We start from the raw sequence: 19,768 nt of genomic DNA, 5'->3' as shown, positions 1-19,768 counted from the left end.
ATTATCTATTTGCACCTGCTTCAGCGATGTCCAAGAATGCAACAACCTGATTTTACTAAAAATAAGATTAATAACTAGATAGCAAACTTGAAAAACTGCCTCTGCTTCCTTTTTCTAAACAGTAAGAGACAGCAGCAGAAAGAGACCCATGACACAAGTAGAAAAACTGACTGGTGTTTTCTGTGACCAGAACAAAGGTGTGTTAACTACTACAGGGCATCACAGATGTGGTTTCATTCAAATACTAAGATAACAGAAAGACTAGATAAAAGGTAGCAGGCTGAAGAACCAGTCTGGAGCCATAAAACACCCTAGCAAGAACACGAGGAGGATGAGCCTCAGAAACCCTGCCCAAGGCACCCACAGAGTGAAACAGGACACAGGGCACAACCCAAACAGATGTCAGAGATCCCAAACAAAAAAGCTAAAAAATGTTGCTCATTAGGAAGAATCCAAGATAAGTACTAAGGCCTCAAGAGCAGCCTTCATAGTCCCCTCTATCACATACAACTCTGGTTGCAACACTTCACCATAAACATTACGGGGCTTCCAAGCACGTGATGTGAATGTGAGCAAATGAAATTAATCCATTCCAGGAAACAACAAAGATTAGAGTTTGCTGTAAAGCAAGTCTCATCTTCTCCTTCAGTACACTCTCATATTGAGTTTTGCTACATTAACTGAATGTGTTACTCAAGCTGAGTTGTTACACTGATTTCTTCCAGAATCATAACACAACAACCATTAATTATACCTTTCAAGTACACACAGCAACTACTAAAAATAACCAAGATATTACCATTTTGCAAATGAAAAACTCTCTTGAACTCTTAAATAAATCCACATAAATGCACCTTACTTGTGATAGTTGAGACATTAGCCTCACCAGTTGAATATGAGGAAATAACTATATATATTTCATCTTTCCATGGAATATTTCCATCACAGCTCCATGGTTTTTGGAGGCTACATTATACTCCCAGAGAGCACACTAACTGAAAAAGCTCTGCATTCCTAGCCTCACATCAGTCTCTCAACTTATGTCTGTGTGTAATGGCTTGCATTAAGAAGCCAAATGGAAAGTATTTAATGATTTTATTTTTGTTTTAATCTTCATCAGTTCCTAGTCCTGACAAGAAGTTTAACATTTGTACCAGCAGAGCTAAAAGGATGGCAGAAGCAGCTCAAGACAGCAATGCCACCAAAAGTAATGTATGTCATTGATCTTTAGTAGGAAATGAGTTTTGTTGCCAAGGCTCTGAACACAATGTATAGTCATAGAAAAAGTGCACTATCATCTGAAAATGAAATAAAACAAATATTCACTTGGTGATAAAGTGGGCATTATTGATACTAACATGACGAAATAGTACAAGTTAGTTAGAAGTTAGACAAAACCCACAGCTGATAACTTCAACTCAATAATACTTTCTCTGTATTTTAAGATATTTCCACCAATGTTCACAAGGCTATTAGAAGATTTCTTCCCAGGCTGTAACAAAGAATGCAGAAATTACTGCTCTCTTACACTAACTGCCTTGTTTTTTTTCTCATTGCCTTGCTCAAGAGGGTTAAGAAATAGAATTAAAGGCAATAACCACGGAGAAAAACATAAAATAATTCAACTTTCGGCCACAGTAATTAAATATATTTCATAATACAACAATTTATCTACATCCAACTTAGGAACGCAACAAACGATTCCAAACTACACTCAAATTCAAAATTGCAAGTTTCATCTTTAAGAGGCCACACAGGTTATCTTTCAAAGGCAACTACTCTTTATAAAAAATTAGAGGGGTTAGGAGCAAACCTCCAGTTACCCTGAGTTATGTACAAAAGTAAAGTCAACACAGAAAGTGCAGAGGTAAGACAAAACAGAAAAAAAACCCCAACTAGGACGTGCCTCTAGTCATAAAGAAATCATGATTTTCAGTCACCACCTATGACCCCTAAAAGGTCAAAGGGATTACAGTTTTCTTCTCTGTGCCAACTGCAGTGACAAACACTTACGAGTACTATATTTGGCTCACTAGTTTAGCACCCGATTTAACTGCAACCTTCTACAAAAATTTATTATTTCAGCTTCTATCTTTCTTCTGTGATTTCTAGACAGTTCAGGTTTTACTTCATGTTTTAAAAGATTACATCTTTCAAGTAAATTCACAGAAGGTTTTTGTTGGCTTCAATTTGAAATTAAAGCATAATTTTAGATTAAAATTACACAGAACACAGCAAAAATTGCTTCTCTGAACAAATGGCTAAAGACAGGCATTTTACCAAGAGAAAGGATGCAAGAAGCAGCCAAAAATTATTCATGTATTTTGTTATGTATTTCTGCTCTCAAACAAACAAAAGAAAAAAACCAAAATCCAGTCATGAACTAAATGGATTTAATGATAACACACAAATCCAACTCAGTAACTGCAATCAAGTGATCCCACCCCACACTGGCATTCTCATGATGCTGAACACACATGTGGTCACACACTCCCAAGTACTTCCAACCAAGACAGAATTTTAGTTGCTTACCACAGTAATACTGACAGCATCATCAAACTGATGCATTACAACACTGATGACTGCAGATGCCAGGAGAAGCATAATAAGGGGGTTTTTAAACTGAAATTAAAAAGAAGAGTAATTCAGCCACACTCTTGACAGAAAGGCCATTTTACCTACCCCTCAGAGCACACCAGATCTATTTTTGAAACATATTATTCTGTTATTAAAATATTTATAACCTAGCAGCGCAAAGAAAAGCTAACTCTACAGTTCAGATGCTTACTTGGGGCATTTTCTTTTAAATATCAAAGACTTGAATAGACTGTATTCAATATGTAACAGGAACAAAATATTTCTTACATTTCTTGATTCGCATTTTAAATGCAAAAAGAATAATCTTCTATAACTGTTTATACTGTATTTAAACATACAAAAAGAAGCTTGAAATACATTCAAAATGTCTTTGAGATAAAAGACTGATCCTGTTCCAGCAACTGATCACTATTAAGGTAGCAATATACTTCTTAACTTTCAATTCATGATTTCTTCTTTTACAAGATAAAAGTTTTCCTTTTAGATCATATAATTTCCACAGTTTTTTAAGGCTAAAACAATAAAGGATCTTTCTTCTATGACAGCTGGTTGCTAACGTACTGATTTTTTTTAAGAAATAGTACAAAAAAAGAACATTCCTACAATTCAGTTGAAGAACATTCCAAAAGCAGATCCGATAATCACACTCAAAGCAAGTAAGAATTTTAATAAATCCCATCTAAAATAATCCTGGGCAATATGCCTTAGAAGTGTTCTGTTGTATCTGAGTAATTGACCCTACACACTTGAAAATAAAGCATTAATGCCAGAGTATAGCCAGGATGGGATGTGTTCCCATCACTACCATCATCAAAGCACTGAATATCTTTTTAATCTCTCCCAAGGAGCACAGAGTCAACCACAGAGTGCAACTTCAGGGCTGCACTGCTGCACAGCCAAGGTGCAGCAAACTCTGACCAAAATGTTTAACATCAGAATTCATTAGAGGAATCGTCTGTGTAAATATCTTGTATAGCTGGGAGGTGGGATGGGTAGGCAGGAGAAAGTAGTGACACTTCCACATCAGATATGTATATATGTATTTGAGATATATCACACTGGTAAGATACAAATTCACACTTGAGTCTTGCCAGTTCTGCTCGACACCAGAATCAAGGCTGGTCCCACCTCCACCCTCAGATCAAAGGCAGCAGTTTTGCTTTTTGAAATTTCCTATCAAGTTCTTCATATTTCACATTCCTTTAAATATTTACCAATGGTCATATGCATTGTTCTCTCATCTTAGTACAACTCAGGACCACGTTTGACTACAGGGAAGTTTATTCTGCTTTTCTAGCCCTCAGGCTGGTTATGAATGGCACCCTTTGGACAGTTATGAACACACATTTAAGAACAAATCACAATTAAAACACTATGATGTTGATAGATACATACCTAAGTAAAAGCTTTTTCAATAGGTAAACTAGATATAAATTTTACAAGTTTTAGTTACCCACTCAACTAGATTTTTCTCACTTTTATCAAAGTATGTTCATGTATACAAAAGCTGAGCAAAACAAAATAAAGAGCAAAACTACTGAAAAGTATTAAAACCAAAAAAGCAAAAAGGACAAAAATCTTCACCTGGGATATATATTTTTTCCACAGTGGTTCATCTTCACTAATATCAAATTCATTCCATCCATGAAATGCCCGTCTGTGACAAACTTCACAGTTTTTTAAGCCATTCTGAAGATTAGCCTATTAAAATATGCAAAGAATGAAACAGCAATTACACTGAGAAGCTGGAGAAAATTCTCACACCCAATACACAGCCTTCGATTATATGAATTTGGGCAACATCAGACAGACGAGCTTGGTACTACTGTTTGTATGACAATAAAAGCTAACTATTATTTTAAAACTCTGGCAGTATTTAAGGAATTCAATCAAAAAATTCACAGAAGAACTATGGAAGCAGATGTTGCTTCACATCTGTAAATGACTGCTGATCTTCCCTGCAAAAAACTCTACAACAAACCAAACTGTGGGCATCCTTCAGACTCTTGGGGGTTATGTCAGGAGTTCAGTGACTCAGCCAAATTACTTCAAAAGCTTCAAAATCTTGAGTTGTCAGTGACCAACATTTATCATGGTGTACTCCTCAAGCAGTCGAGCATACAGAAAATGAAAAAAGACCATCTATCATGAAAATTAACCCAGATTGAATGGTTCATAAATCTGGCAATGGGTAGCTTTCTCAGTCCTGTTTCTCCACTTAAGATGGAGGCTACCAAAATAAATTAAGAACATTAAAGAATCCTTAGAGAAATGGAAGTAATAAAAAAGAAAAACCCAGGACAGAATTTTATAGCAAGACTGACTCTAGGATTTTTATTAACAAATTGCAATTTTCAAAGCAGACAAATCCAAATTTTTTAAGTTTAATCTCACTCCCCCTGCAAAAGCCCAATTTTTTTCCTTAAATATTTAGAGATTAGAGAATTTCTAGTAACAATTTAAAAATCAACTTGCTTTTAGAAGCAGGTAACATCAAACCACATGACAATGCATCAGCTTGCAATTACAAGATCTGTCCTTAAGAAATATCAAACTTATTGTTTGCTGACATCAGTATTCTTTTGATATGAAAAAATTACTTACTTGCAGAATACTTGCTACTTCATCAACTGGCAATTCACTTGCTTTTTTTGAAGACAGTACAGGAATCATTGTCTCATTGTCACCATCAGGGATTTTTTGAAGACGTGCAACCTAGAAACAAAACCAAAGTCTGAAGGGAAGGAGAGTGCTAGTGTTTTATTTTAAACCACACATTTAAGAACAATTAATTATTTATACTATTCAAAGGCAGTTTATTATAAACATTGCACTTAAATAATCTACAATTCAGCTTATTTTCATGCAGTTATCACTTGCAACAATAAAACACTGGACATGCAAGTGAGAACACTAATTTCTGTAACAACATGTTCAGTGATGGCAAAGATCCTAACAGCAAAATAACTTAATAATCCTTTAGCTCATTATCATCAATATCTATTCAGAAAGTCACTCCAGATAAATTTCCCTTCCTGCTCCTACTTTCTAGTCATTAATGAAGGTGCTCTAAGCAGGCCTATTTACATTTTCTTGTATATAAAGAAAGGAGAAACACCACTAAGAAAACCTCAAACAAGTGTACAGATGCAAGTGAAGCTATAAAACTTGACTACAGTACAAAAGCTTCAAATCAATGCCATAAAAAGTAATGTTTTCTGTAATTTTAGCTAAAATTTTGAGAACTGCAGAAGAGCGCAATAACAACATCGATTGCATAGGTCAGCACTGCTTTGATATTTAATGACACTTCAGAGTTTCTGATTTTTGTTTACATGAGAAGCTGTAGTGATACTCTTTTTTTCCTGCTGACTGTCTCACTGCACCCACATCCCCCCAACATTAACTGGAAGAGACCTAACATGCAAAGATGCAGACCACAGAAATGGCTTTCACATTATACTGGCACAGCATTTCAGCTGGCAGGTTTATGCTTTAGGAAATAACTACTGTATTGTATATAACTCCTCTATGGGTGCTGAGACTTAAAACACAAGTACCTAAAGATGACAACACATTAAAAGATTCCAGCATTTTATGTCCCAGGAAAGGTATGGCAATCTTCATTTTCTATATCGCACATTGTTGGCCATGTACTCCACTTTTGTAGCTCATTTTCTTTGTAGCTACCAAACACTAGTATAAGGCAGAAAACCATTAAGCCTAAGTGCTGCTCCAAAACAAGCCCACAACCATATGACTTTGACCAAGATGATTCTACATTCTTAACAAAAATGCTGAGCAACCATGCTTTCCCAGTAAGGGCAGGCAGAAATGAACTGACAGCCATTACAAATTTTATTCCTGAGAAAAATCTTTTTCCCTGTAACAACTAACATCGCTGCTAAACACAAACAACAACTCCAAAAAAGGACACATGACTGGTCATTTCCTTAATATTATCAATGAGGGCTTTAGAAAGTCTAATAACGTTTTTTAAAGATTATTTTAAGAATTTAAATAGTCTTAAACAGAAATGTTAAGGTTCTCTCAGTGACCAGGTTTGTTTTCCAAATAAATCTTCATTAGCATAGAACTACAGTGCAACAACCAAGCTTATTTTGACAACCTTTTTGTGACAGACTCAATAAAGCCAGTCATATTGAAACATATTTCATTCACATTATCTCCCATTTTTACAAGGAATGCTGTACTGTATGTGGTGGAAAAAAACTACAGAGAAAATCTGATATAGAATCAGAAAGATAAAGGCTCACAAAGTCTTTATAACCAGCTTCTTTCACCAGAGCAGAATTAAACATGGTACAATAATTCTGCCTGGAACCTCATCTAATTTCTAAAAACCCTCTGCAATCTTTGTAGATTAAACTACACTTGCAGTTCAGAAAAGAACAGCTTCAAATGTCTAACACTGCCACAAATTAAATTTCAATTGCTTAGCCAATGAGAAATCAATCACTGTTCCCCTCACAAAATATAAAGTGGGTTATACGAACAGATTTAGATCTGAAAAACAGCTGTGCTTGCTCTCTGCTGGACCACAATGACCATATTCAAGCATATGATTTTGCTTTTACTATTCATCTTTTACTTTTACTTCCACAAAACCAGAAAAATTACTTATTCTATACTGCTGGCAAGTGCTCTCTACAGCCCTTTGCACTGCTGCCCACCAGAGATCTGGGCCCCCGCAACACCTTTTAAGGTACCCAACAGGAGCTATTCCCAGAACCGCAGTGGTCTGTACCAAAGGAGACAACCCACATACAGCAGAATTTTTTTCCATCCTATGCTGCAATTAATTTTCCGTCATTCATCGGTTGATGCCTTAAAATAGTTCAGTATTTCATTGCAGGCCAAGATTTATTTATGGATAAAGAAAATATGGGCTAAGAAATTATACTGGCCAATGTCAGGTATCGGATAGGCAGCACACACATCACCACTGAAGCTTCTAGGTCTACAGCTTTCCATTCCCCACTTGCAGCTAATTCCACCAAGGAACAAAGCAGCAGGATGCTAGCTAACAAAAATACACCAGTGCCTCAGGAAGGGCTTTTCTTGGACCACTTCCAAGGTACACAGCATCATTTCTAGGCCAAGAAATATGCATCAATCATACGACCATGGAACTGTGACCAAAGGATGTTTATCAAAATAAATACAAATTTGTCTGGAAGGCTTAAACTACCAGAAATTCAGAGTTCCCTTACGTTTTCTCTGAAAAAAAAAATACAGCCAATTAGTTAACAGCAATGTGTTAGTGTTTCTTCTTTCTCATAGGCTACAAGGGCCTACCTTCCTTCTACCATGACCAATATGAAGTACCAACAGCTTACTGCTACCATTGCTTTTCTCAGCTTAGCACCACAAGTCCATTATCCATCAGCTGGGCTCACTGACATCAGTATATTTTCACAATTATTTTTAAGGGCAATTTTTAGCTCTTCTTGCTCAGAGAATGCAAATGGAAGGACCCACAATCACTGACAGCAGTCTGAAAATTTAGAACACCCTCATAGCAAAATCTATTTTTATACAAACTGGTGACCAAAACACTTTGACTAATTAGCTAATATACAGCCCTCCAAACGTTATATAAAGCAATTCAACTGACCTACAAGTATGAAATATAAACGTAGCAGAGAAACAAATCCATAGAGAACAGCAAAAGTGAAAAAAAGCCCAGATATTCACAAAAACAATGAAATTTAAGTTGAGGTACTGAAAGAAATTCTGATTCTTTGAGATTCCTTCTGAATCTTCAGGTCCATCTGAACAGCTACCTAAGTCTGTCTGAATCTGTCCTATCAATCCCTGTAAAACTGAACCTCTTTCAAGCCATACAAGTACTACAAAGACCTTTCAACTTGTTTGTAATGATCCGCCTGTAAGATTATTACTGTGTGAACAGTCAGTGACCCACATTCAGGTACGAGATTATCACGGATACTGTGTGATCATTATTGAGTCATGCTGTGTCCAATCAATAGCACAATTAATGAATGTCCACGTAATCAATGTGTAACTAATCAATGTGCATTTCAAGTATGTGTACAGTGTGCTATCTTTCCCACTTGAAATTAATCAATGTGTAACTAATCAATGTGCATTTCATTTTAAGTATGTGTACAGTGTGCCATCTTTCCCACTTGAAACATTACATGCACCTTTCTCAGGAACTGCAGTATTATTAATGAGGTAAGGATATTAGAGCACTTTGTCCATGAGACACTTCAAAGCTCTGATTCCAGACCTGACTACCATCACTGATGGATGACTCTGTACTGTAAAACCCCATAACAGTACTAGTGAGCAACAATGAGCAATAAGCAAACAAGATCTACAATGTGCCATGCCTTGTCCAGAGATCCTTCTAAAGCTGTATCATCTAAGGATTCCTAGCATCAGAAAGGGCATATGATTTTATACCTTGCCATTGCCTTTTCTCAGTTATCAGTAGTGATCTGCTTTTCAAGTGTTCATGCCTTTCTTTAGTGGGATCCCAAAAGAATAAGGACTTCCTCACGCAGCATAAGAATTAGTTTCCATTTTTTTTCTACCTTCCCCACACTGAAAAAAACAGTAGTGTTCAACATAATGTAGTGTTCAACTGAACACCAGACTGAAATGTATAAGCTTCCCATTTTCTAAACTTTCTGTATGATCAAGCTATGTATGATATACACTAAAAGGTTTCAAAAGCTCAGATCCTATAAAGCATATTCTTCTCCAAGTCTGTACAATTCAGAGCATGGCTAATAGGTGCACAGGGGCAACACAGACACCAATGCATACAGTAAGACACTTAAATACCAAGTGCTCTTCTGCACTGTCTGGAATCCTGAACACACAGAACTAGAGATCAACAAGATGTCAATGGGCACAGAGGTCTGACTCTCCCTGTGCATGAACACAGACTTTGGACACAGTTCCCACTAGGCAAAGATATGGCTGCAAAATGTATCTTTTCCTTAAAGACTACCCAGAATGGAAGTAATCCTTTTTTTCTGTCAGCTCCATCAGATATGAAGAATCACTGCAAAATCCTCTCCTGCTGATTAGGACATTGTGGCTAGAGGTTTTGGAGATGCACATTTTTAACAGTCTTCTTTAAAGCAGAACTATCTTATCTATCTTAAGCATCATCAAGCTCCCTGTTTCAATAGATCATTGCTCAGCATCACAACAGTGATTCCAGAGAGTCACTAGCTAACAATGCCCTTAAAAATACCTATCTCACTAGATGTTTATGCCATCTTTCCCTCCCCCTCTTGTTTAGAAGATAAAGTGCTTCTGGAATCTCAATACAAGTCCCAGCCACAGAACCATGGCCAAGTGATGACAAGACAGAAAAAGCCAAGCACACACACACACAAAAAAGGCTTTAGGCACACTTAATAGTTACAGTAAATCCTAGACCAACTGTACAGCCAGAAGCAAACCCCTGAAGCAATAGCAGGATTCCAAAAGTGGAGGTAAGGCAGACAGGTGCACTCAAGAGCTCTCAGACCATTTTGAAACCAGCAATACTCTACATGATTGTGACTATGACTCGATTTTATCTGTGAGATGATTTTGGAACCCTGGATGCTGAGAATTTTAGACATCCACCAGATTTTAACAGGAATTAAATCTCCAGAGAAATTAATCAGTAATGCTAGCAGAATAAGCAGGCGGAAGCAGCTGAGTGTGGCACATAGAGTCTTAATAAAATAAATAAAACACAGTGCAATCAAGTTCACAAACTATAACTGAAGTCAAGCTACAAATTTACCTTAAGTAAACTGATTTTTACTGTCTTATTCTTGGCTTTTGAACTAATTTATCTATATTTTAATTATGTGCATATAATTGGAAGTAATATTGAGAAAGGCTTTAATTTTACAGACTGCACTGATACAGTTGTTTGTACTTTACATGTGATTAAATCATGCAGACCAACTGTCATTAACCAGCAACTTCTCAAATGAGCCTCAAACTCCTGCATATTTGGATATTATAAATATTCAAGTACAGTGACTGACCACAAAGCTCTACATCAGAAGGCTTGTAGGAAATGAGCGAGGGTGAAGCACCCATGAAGCTCAGGATATAACACAGGGTGTGACAAACCACTGCTGTTGCAAAGAGGCTGACTTGACCACTACACAGTGGGACAGGAGGGTGGCCTTTGCCTTAGATAAACACCACCTCAGTCAGCTGAGTGGATCAACTGGTGGTGTGAATGTTTCTACCCGATTTCATCAAAAGAATGCTAATGTCTGAGTTTGCATCCCACCCCATGCTGGTCAGGCTCACATTGCTCAGTGACCACATGCACTGAACCACAAAATCTCAGGAGCACCATATGGGGTCTCAACTCACATGATCCTTTCTGGTGATGAAGGATGCCCAGCATGACAATGGTGCATATATTACAGAGACAGGAAATGGGAATCACATTGGTATTGCAATTGAACTGTGTATTGAAATGTCTACATTTTGCTAATTACAAACTATACTTATAAAATATACTGAAAACATAATAAGCACGTGTCCTTCTGCTAAATAAAAAAAGCCACACAACATCAAGTATCTTCAAACACACACATTTGATATCACAGAATCAATTAGGCTGAAAAAGACCTCTGAGATCAGGGCCCAACCTACAACCAAATAGCACCATGGTGACTGGATCATGGCACCGAGTGCCACATCCAGTCTTTCCTTAAACACCTCCAGGAACGGTGACTCCACCATCTCCCTGGACAGCCCATTCCAGTGTCTAATCACTCTTTCTGTGAAGAAATTCCTCCTAATGTCCAAGCTAAACCTTCCCAAGGCACAACTTGAGGATATGTGCTCTTGTCCTGTCATGAGCTACCTGAGTGAAGAGACCAACCCAAACCTGGCTACCCCCTCCTTTCAGGCCGTTCCTTTTCTCCAGGCTAAACCCCAGCTCCCTCAGCTGCTCCTCATAAGACTTGTGCTTCAGACCTTCACCAGTCTTGTTGCCCTAATATTCAATGTTGCACCCTTCTTATGTGGGTTATCTAAAAGAACCTGGTCAGAGAGCATTAAACCCTGACACATACCTCTGCGGGAAATAAGGCTTTTAGAACAAGAAGGGCCAACATTTATTTGACACAAACACCCGCAACCAATTTGCAAAAAGAATATTTTGCTTGTCACTGCAAAGAGCTGTCCCTTCCCACCCCATGAAAGACTGAAGTCTGCAAACTAATGAACCTCTTGTTTTCTACCAGGCACTGTTTGCTCAGAAAAAGAAATACTTTTTGAAGGCTTTGAAGTTACTGTCTACTGTCTCTTACTGAATGTACTCCTCTGGAAAAGTGTGATGATTTTTCACTTCTGGGGAAACAGCTGCAGCAATCCTGTATTCTAACAGTAAAAAGAAAAAATTTGTTCCTATTCAACAGTATTTTAGTTAAAACATTTACCAGGAGCCCCAACATCAAAGGAAGTTAACACAGAAAAGTTCTGACTCTAAAAAAGCCAGAAGGAAAGAAAAACACTAATTTGCATTAATGAGCTCTCCTTCTAGAGTAATTTTATCCTGGGAGGTCACAGTTTCAGACCCTTGCTATTGTGTGTCATTTCATAATACTTTATAGAAAAAGGACAAGACACCACCCATTAACCAAAGAAATATAAACACCCAAATTATGAAAACAACCTGCTAAGCTGCCCTGTAAGCCTGAAAAAAATCCTGCCTCATATTCCAGTACCACTTCAGCAGCGCTTATGACTTTCACTATGGCCAAGAAACAACCATAATGTAGAACCATAGTCTTTGATACACAACTTTGGCATTTCTGACAAAATAAGAAGCAGAATCAAACACTGGCACTGACCATTTCAAATCTCAATGTCTGTCCTACCTTAAAAGTCATAAAATATTCAAGCGACCTTTCCCTAGCCCCATCTACTTCAGGCAGTATAATAAAGACTAAGATGATCCATTTAACATGCAATTTATTAAGTCTATAATAGTCTATAACGCTCAAGAACTATTTTCAAGTCCTAAAAATACTTTCCAGGAACACTCTCTGAGAAACAACTCTGTCTCCACAACTGGAATACATTTTACTCTTTCAGGATGTTTCCCCATGTCTTCCTTAATTTAAAAAAACAAAGTAGGACATCTAGTTCAACAGAGGCTACCAGCAAAGAGTTAAGATGGGCAGTTTGCTCTAATCATAGTATACACTGTGTGGTTATCTTGCAAACCTTGTGAGTGACAACTGCCTGCTCTCTAGCTAGAGAAAACATTTCACAAAAATAATCATACCATAACCTGACTGCAGTGCTCCTGACTGTCAGAGTAATGGCAAAAACAATCCAGCTAAACCTCCAACACCACTTTATCTTCCTTGAGCTTATTTAATGTAGAATACAGGGAAACTTAAGAATGCCAAACACATTTTCTATTTCATTTCTACAAAAGATTTACCATCTAGAGCATCTATGCATACTCTGGAGGATGCACTATAATGGGTTTAAAGCCTCATTGCTGAAAGCCTGGAGATGCCATCAGCTTACCACGAAGACAAACACATCAGACTTATCTATAGTTGGTTGGCCAAAATTCTGTTTTCAATCTTCCTGTTAAAAAAAAAACAAACTCCTTGAACACTGAAAAAGCCTGCTTGGACATTTCTTACATTTGTCATTACCTATTAATCAGAAGAACAAAAAGATAAACAATCCTAAGCACACACTAAAATTGGCAAATCAATGCTACAGCCTCGATGAAAGCAAAGCTTATCAGTTCAGAAACTCACCAGCCAAGAAGAGAGCCCTGCTGGCCATACCTCATTTGACTCTAAACAGCTCCTGCTTCAGCTTAAATCCTTGATTCACTGGAAGCCCTTTACAAGTTAAAGGCCAAACAACTTTGGGTCTAAGTACCAGCCATGCATCTTGCCAGAGAGTCACTAACTTTCTAGAAGAGAACATTTAAGCTTAGAAATAAGATCATATGGCTGCTCTCCAACAGCCTGCTTGTATCTCATAACACTCTGAAGTGCTGATCTTCCCTGAATCAAAGATGGCACTTGAATGGCAAACACTAAAATGAAGAACTTTATCACCCTGTGATGTGCTGCTAATGTATCCATGACATGCAGAATTTAGTTGCCATATACTGGTATTGAGCAAAAACAGCAATACAAATATTCTCTCCATATTTGTTAAAAATAATGAAGCTTCAAGACCCCACAGTTGATTATATCTTTAACAGCTATGCACTCTCTTCATAATGCTATAAAACAAATTTCTAAGTAAAAAAAATACTGAACTTACTGTTTACAACAGTTCTCAGGACCAAGCTACTGTCAGTGTCAATTTAAATGCAAACATAACTCACTGCATAATTACTCTACTTACAGTAATAAATTTTCTTATGATTAGTATCAAGCAGCAACACTGTATTCACAATGCTTTTTTTTTTTTGTGAATTATGTATGCAGAAAAAAGTGCTGCAGAAAATTTATGATTTAAAAGTATTTTAAAAGCCTTTGTAGAAGATGCTGTAGATGGCACCTGTTAACCCATTATCCATTTTGTTCTTTCTAATTGTTTGGAGCAGAATGTTTACAAAACAAATAACTAGAAACAGATGCTTGTCCCTAATTTATACCTTGATTACTGCATTTTATTTTCCCTCTCTTCTCTGCATTGTAACTTTATCATTCCTTCTAGCTTCTACAAACCACACTGCAAATGTCAATTTTATCACCCAATGTCAATTAGGTATCATCTGAACTCTTTCACCGGATCTAAAGCAGAGCTCACAACTAAAAATCTATTTATTAACTTATGTCACTCTTGCAAATTTCCACCATGGTCTGTGGGTGAATTGATACTAAGTGGAGCCATGATTATGTCAGGAACTGAGCCAAGCTAACAGGTCTCACTCCTCTGTCCCTCACCTTTTTCCACATTACCTGAACACTTCATGAACCCATTCAATTTTCCAGCTCAACAGAAAGTTGCCCAACAAGGGCAAGGGGAAAGAAGGGCTGGGCTAACCTTCTGCCAAGCCTGCAAGCCAGACAAACTCAAAAACCACAAGAGTCAACACAACACTAGCACAGGAACACAGCACAGAAGCAGGATCTTTTTTCAACTATGAGACCCTTTTATTTAGTCCTACAGAAAAGCATCCCATGATGCTCAAAAATCACTGCATGTTTGTCACTCTTCACCAAAAAAAAAAAGAAAAAAATGTTTGTTTCTCTTTTGTTGAATTTTGTTTGCATTTTCCTTACAGCAATGCTCCTCCTGCCTCACCATGAGATTACATGTACCATAGACTCTCCAAGTAAAGAAGTTACAAATCAAGCAAAATAACTAAACATACACTCTGCAACAGCTGAACTCCACCATGACACCAAACTGACACCATTTAAATCACTTCTAGGTTATTATACATTTGCAAGTTACCTGCATGGGGAAAAAAGGGGAAAGAAAAGGCTAAAACTATCTAATGCTCCATCAACCAAACAGATTAAAAGATTACTCTGACTGTTCATTTAAAAAGTAAATACATTTTTGTAATGCATATTAATTCTAAGCTACATTAACTTAGCAGTAATTTAAGTTATCGAAGCACTGTTTAAATATAGGAATAGAATTGATCTTCAGTAAAAACACTTTTTTAAAAAAAGAGTTTAATTCTCTTCCATCATCTTAACCTCAAGTTCAGAAGATGTAACTTCTGCCAACATAAGTGTGAAGTATTAGTTTCTAGCTTTCTACAAGCTGTAGATAGTAAAAAACTGTAATCAATGGATATCAAATGTCTTGTTTCACTTACTAATTTGTTAAGAAATCATCTACATTCCAAAAGGAACCTGAACTGCTGTGGTAACACCAAGTCCATTTGAGAACCTCCAACATTTCCCATCACAAATTTCAATCTGATTATTTTGGATATTACTTAATGAACAACTGATGATGCCACTCTGGAGCCGTTTAATTTGTTTTCAAGCCACTGCTGCCACAGGCATCCCTCCCCCCTCTGTTGTCTGCTGCATGTACACACGCTCCACCCCTTCATTAGTACTTACAGCTGCCTAATCCATGATGAGCCAGTCCAGGGTGCTAAAACTCACTGCCCCCAAACCCCAAAATCTGTTCACTGATCTTCAGTCTTATAACTTAGCAACTAAGCCCATTTTTGTCATTTAAAAAAGCCCACCAAAACCAAAAACCACTACCCATGAAACTCACTAGGAAATTCAACTGCACTTCCAGCACAAGACAAACAAAAATTATTGATCTGTCAGGATTTTATGAAGAACTAAAGTACCTTTTTGTAAGAAATAAAACAGTCCTCACTTACATCTCCCTATTTATCCAATCATCACAATTATCCTGAAATTACTAGAGACCATAGGCTGAAGTTAACCATCCTCTTTGAAGATTACCTAAAATTAACTAGGACTCAAAACAATGAGGATCAAGAAGGATTTCTGAATCACCACACAATGTTTCATTACATGCAGCAAGTCTGGTCTGAATTTTTGTACCAACGTTCTACATGATTTTGGGAAAATATTTTTTTCAGGAAAATGTTACTTTGACCTCTTCCATTCAGGTCTTAATGATATGAAAATGAATCCTACCTAAAGGCCTTGAAAACAAAACAGGACTCCTATTTAACAATTTGTATTTGTGGTCATGGTCTGACCTCAAAGAAGCTCAAAATCTATGAAAGCTGTTCTTTATTTTTCTACTAAAAGGCAGACTTCTGCAAGGTGATCCTGATTCAAACAAACAGACTAAATCACAAACTAAAAGACATTGATAAGAGGGAGAAAAAAAATTTAAGACTACATTACAAAAAATTACTTGAAATGGCCCAGAGGTATCAATGGAGAGATCCAAAATTTACAAAACTGTTTTGTCAATGCAAGATTTCCTTAACTGCCTACAGTTTAAGAAAAAACTCCTCTTACGGAAAGAAGCCACAAAACTCACTCTTCCCAAATGGAAATACAATCATTCCTCTAAATCACAGGTTTAGGATCAAGCAGAAGTCTTCCTATGATGGGAAATTCTCTCTTCCGCATTTACCAAGAGAAACATGAACTTTTGCGGAAGTTAATCAACCCAACGCAAGAAACAGGAACCACAAAGTCTTGGGACAAAACATTAATTAGGCTGGACATAAACACATAATACTGCTTATGAGTACTGAATTAACACCGAAAAACATCACTTTTCCTAACCATCTCATCACTTCCCCATCTTGAATATTCCTTCAAACAAAGGAGGAAAAAAACCCCTAAAATCTGCCATCTCTTGCCCAGCATCCAAACCTAAGAGACTTTCCAAACATATACTTGAGGAAAAAAAAAGCTTAAAAACATTCCAAATGTAGTCTTTGTAACACAAGATTACAAAGATTATTCAGCTGTAGCTAGAAAAAAATACATTAAGGAACATCAAGAGTGCTGAGAAGTTCCAATATGAAAGCTGTTGCTGTCTAGCTGCCTCAAAATGTCACACTGATAGAAAAAGAAGGGCTCAGAAATACCAAGAACACCCAAACAGACAGTACACTGTTGTAAATATCCATGCCCATCTGGAGGCTCAATTAATTATGAGATGGAGGAATATGGGAGCAGAAATAGTGGAGAAGAAGTAATTCATGTGTTCAGAGAACCACTTCAGTTTTTTTATCATAAATAATTTTCTCCTAAGCCCCATAAGCCTATCCCATTTTGAAAATCCTCAATAAACCACAGCCTTTATTTCTGCCTTTGAAATATGCATCTGATCTTACTTTAAAGTATTTTCTCCTAGCCAAAGCTTTTTTTAATGTTATTTCTATCATAGAAATATTACTAATTTTATGCATAGTATATTATTTATTCCGGAAGAAATGCCATCTTTGTGTATTTGGAAGAATAGAACACAGAGCCACTCTATCACACACAACTCGACTGTACACTCCATCTATGATACACTATTTATTTGGTAACATAACTGCAAGGTATTAAAAAGTCTTCTGCCATTTGGGTTTTGGCACACAGATACTTTTTTTCCCTCAAGTGTAATTCTATTCAGTGGTATTATCTCTAATTGCCTTCCCCTGCTCCTGGGCGTTGCCCATTCAAAACCCTTTCACTTGCAACAGTGACTGCAGCGCAAAGGCACTGACCCCACTCCTGTCAGCTATCCAGCCTCTAAAAACAAAGACCGATCTTCTAGAGGTGCTCTGTGCACTTCAAAATTCCCGCTACCTAACAAGATCCACACTCTTCTTTACAAATATTCAGCTGGAGGCCACGATCAATAGAATCTAAAATATTCTCACATGATTTTAAAGTTAGAAGAAAGTTCTGAAATGCTGGATGATAGCAACCTACATACGCAGTTTTCAATGTGGGTTGGACTTCACATCTACCACAACCTTCCAGTCATCCACAACAACCACATTTCAAATCAGAAAAATATCCACCATCAAAAATAACTTAGGTCTATCCCTCAACCTCAATTTAGTTCTTCATTCAAGTCAAACAAATGAAAAAGCACTCCTATTTTCAGACAGGCGTGGGAGGAAAAAGAGCACCTAACATGTCATGTAACAACCTGTAGCAAAGGAAATCCAGTAGCCACTTAAACCCCCGCCCATTTTCAGAGAATAGTGATGACATGAGGGGTGGGGGGGGGCGGTATCAATGTTTCTTTTCTTATACATATATATAGTAAAAAAATTAATTTTACGGATTTTCAACATACAGAGTCAAACAGAAGGAGAAACAAACAAAACGAAAAAACCAAATCAATGAAGTTCACTGTCACAAGGCACAGGGGCTTTCAAGGTTCCCAGAGCATAAACTGAAGGCCAGAAGGAGAAAACTGAAATAATTCCCCAGGTTAAGTAATTTCCAAATTAGACAAGAAGGGGAAAGCATAATAGATCTACCTCTTTCAGTACTCAAAACTTCAGTGTCACTTTTTAATTAAATACTGTCCAAGAGAGCAGATTTGAGTCATTTTCAAGAACACATAAATACACAAAATATTTCAAAGTAAAAGGCAACTAATGCTTCTCAATCTCACCCTGAAATATAAATTTAGGAGAATCATGTAATCTAAGCTAACGCCAAGCAACTAATGCTAAGAAGTTTCTGTCTAAATAAAATATTTCTATTCCAAACACACGGAGCACAATAGATACTTTGTATATGAAGAAAGAATAAAATCTGTCTGACAATTAGTTCAAACAAGCAGCAGCACAAATAAAGAAAAACGATGATGCTAAAAATCTTAAATCTCGAAATGCAGATCAAAATCCCTACCACAAGATTAGCACACGAGAGCAACCCTGCGAACCCCTGGAACGGTAAAACATACACACGCACCAGTAGGAGTTGTCACCAAATTGCATGCAAAAATCCTCTTAGCTCCAATGAAGTCAGTGACTCTGATGAGACCTTTACCTTCATTTTCCATCGAAATTGTACTTGAGTCGATAGTTACAAAAATCTTTAGCAACAGCAGCGCTGGAGCGGGAGCGGAAAGGTGAAGAGAGAAATGCCCCAAGATCCCAGGCAATCACAGTGCTCCCTTTGCCCCCACCTGCAGCAACATCTGCAAGAGAAACCAACGCTAAAAGAGGAAAAAATTATTTTAAAAAAACCCAACGAAATAAAAAGCCGTATAGGCTGCCCAGCGCAGAGCAGCACACGCACACCCAGGGAGCCCGCAGAGCTGTCAGAGACCACCGAGGATGAGGATTAGGATTAGCCGCCCAGCAGATCCAGCAACGCGGAGGAGCAGCGCCGCCGCTTCCCCCTCGCCACCAGCGCCTCTAACAGCCTCGTCCCGCCCGGGGAGGGGCGTTCGCTCCTAAAAATAAACCCTCACCCCAAGTAACCCCCTTCCCCGCTCTGCCCGCACCCCGCATCCTCGGCGCCAGGCGGGAGACAGGGGAGCGGCGAAGGGAAGAGCTGCCTGCCCGAAGCGACCCCCGCCCGCAGCCCCTCGGCCGCCCGGCCCCGCCCGCACCGTAGCGCAGGCCGCGGGGCAGCGCGGGGGAGGCGGCTGGGGCAGCGCACGGAGGCGCAAGCGGCGGCTCCGGCACGGTCGCCGCCCCGGCCCCGGCGCCCGGCCGCGCCCCTCACCTCGG

General features: G+C 38.0%; 1 protein-coding gene across 9 annotated transcripts in view; it reads right to left on the bottom strand.

Annotated features, from left to right (window-relative positions):
- ATP2C1 (ATPase secretory pathway Ca2+ transporting 1) overlaps window positions 1-19,768 on the bottom strand; it is a 63,830-nt gene that overhangs the window by 26,622 nt on the left and 17,440 nt on the right. For 2 of the 9 annotated variants that reach the window (XM_041407751.1, XM_041407753.1), the window contains exons 2-5: window positions 19,080-19,248; window positions 5,203-5,313; window positions 4,183-4,299; window positions 2,533-2,622 (exon numbers count right to left, since the gene is read on the bottom strand). In XM_041407751.1, coding sequence (XP_041263685.1) covers window positions 2,533-2,622; window positions 4,183-4,299; window positions 5,203-5,313; window positions 19,080-19,085 — 324 coding nt within the window. In that variant the 5' untranslated portion in view covers window positions 19,086-19,248. Of the gene's footprint in view, window positions 1-2,532; window positions 2,623-4,182; window positions 4,300-5,202; window positions 5,314-19,001; window positions 19,699-19,768 lie in introns of those variants that run through there. The other 7 variants (XM_041407750.1, XM_041407755.1, XM_041407749.1 and 4 more) reach the window with 6 other exon arrangements.

This window comes from Onychostruthus taczanowskii, unplaced genomic scaffold (assembly GCF_017590055.1).
Source record: "Onychostruthus taczanowskii isolate IOZ18803 unplaced genomic scaffold, ASM1759005v1 scaffold28, whole genome shotgun sequence".
In the NCBI taxonomy this organism is placed as follows: Eukaryota; Metazoa; Chordata; class Aves; order Passeriformes; family Passeridae; genus Onychostruthus; species Onychostruthus taczanowskii.
Note: the sequence above shows the minus strand (reverse complement) of the source record. Positions and strands in the feature narration are given on the sequence as shown.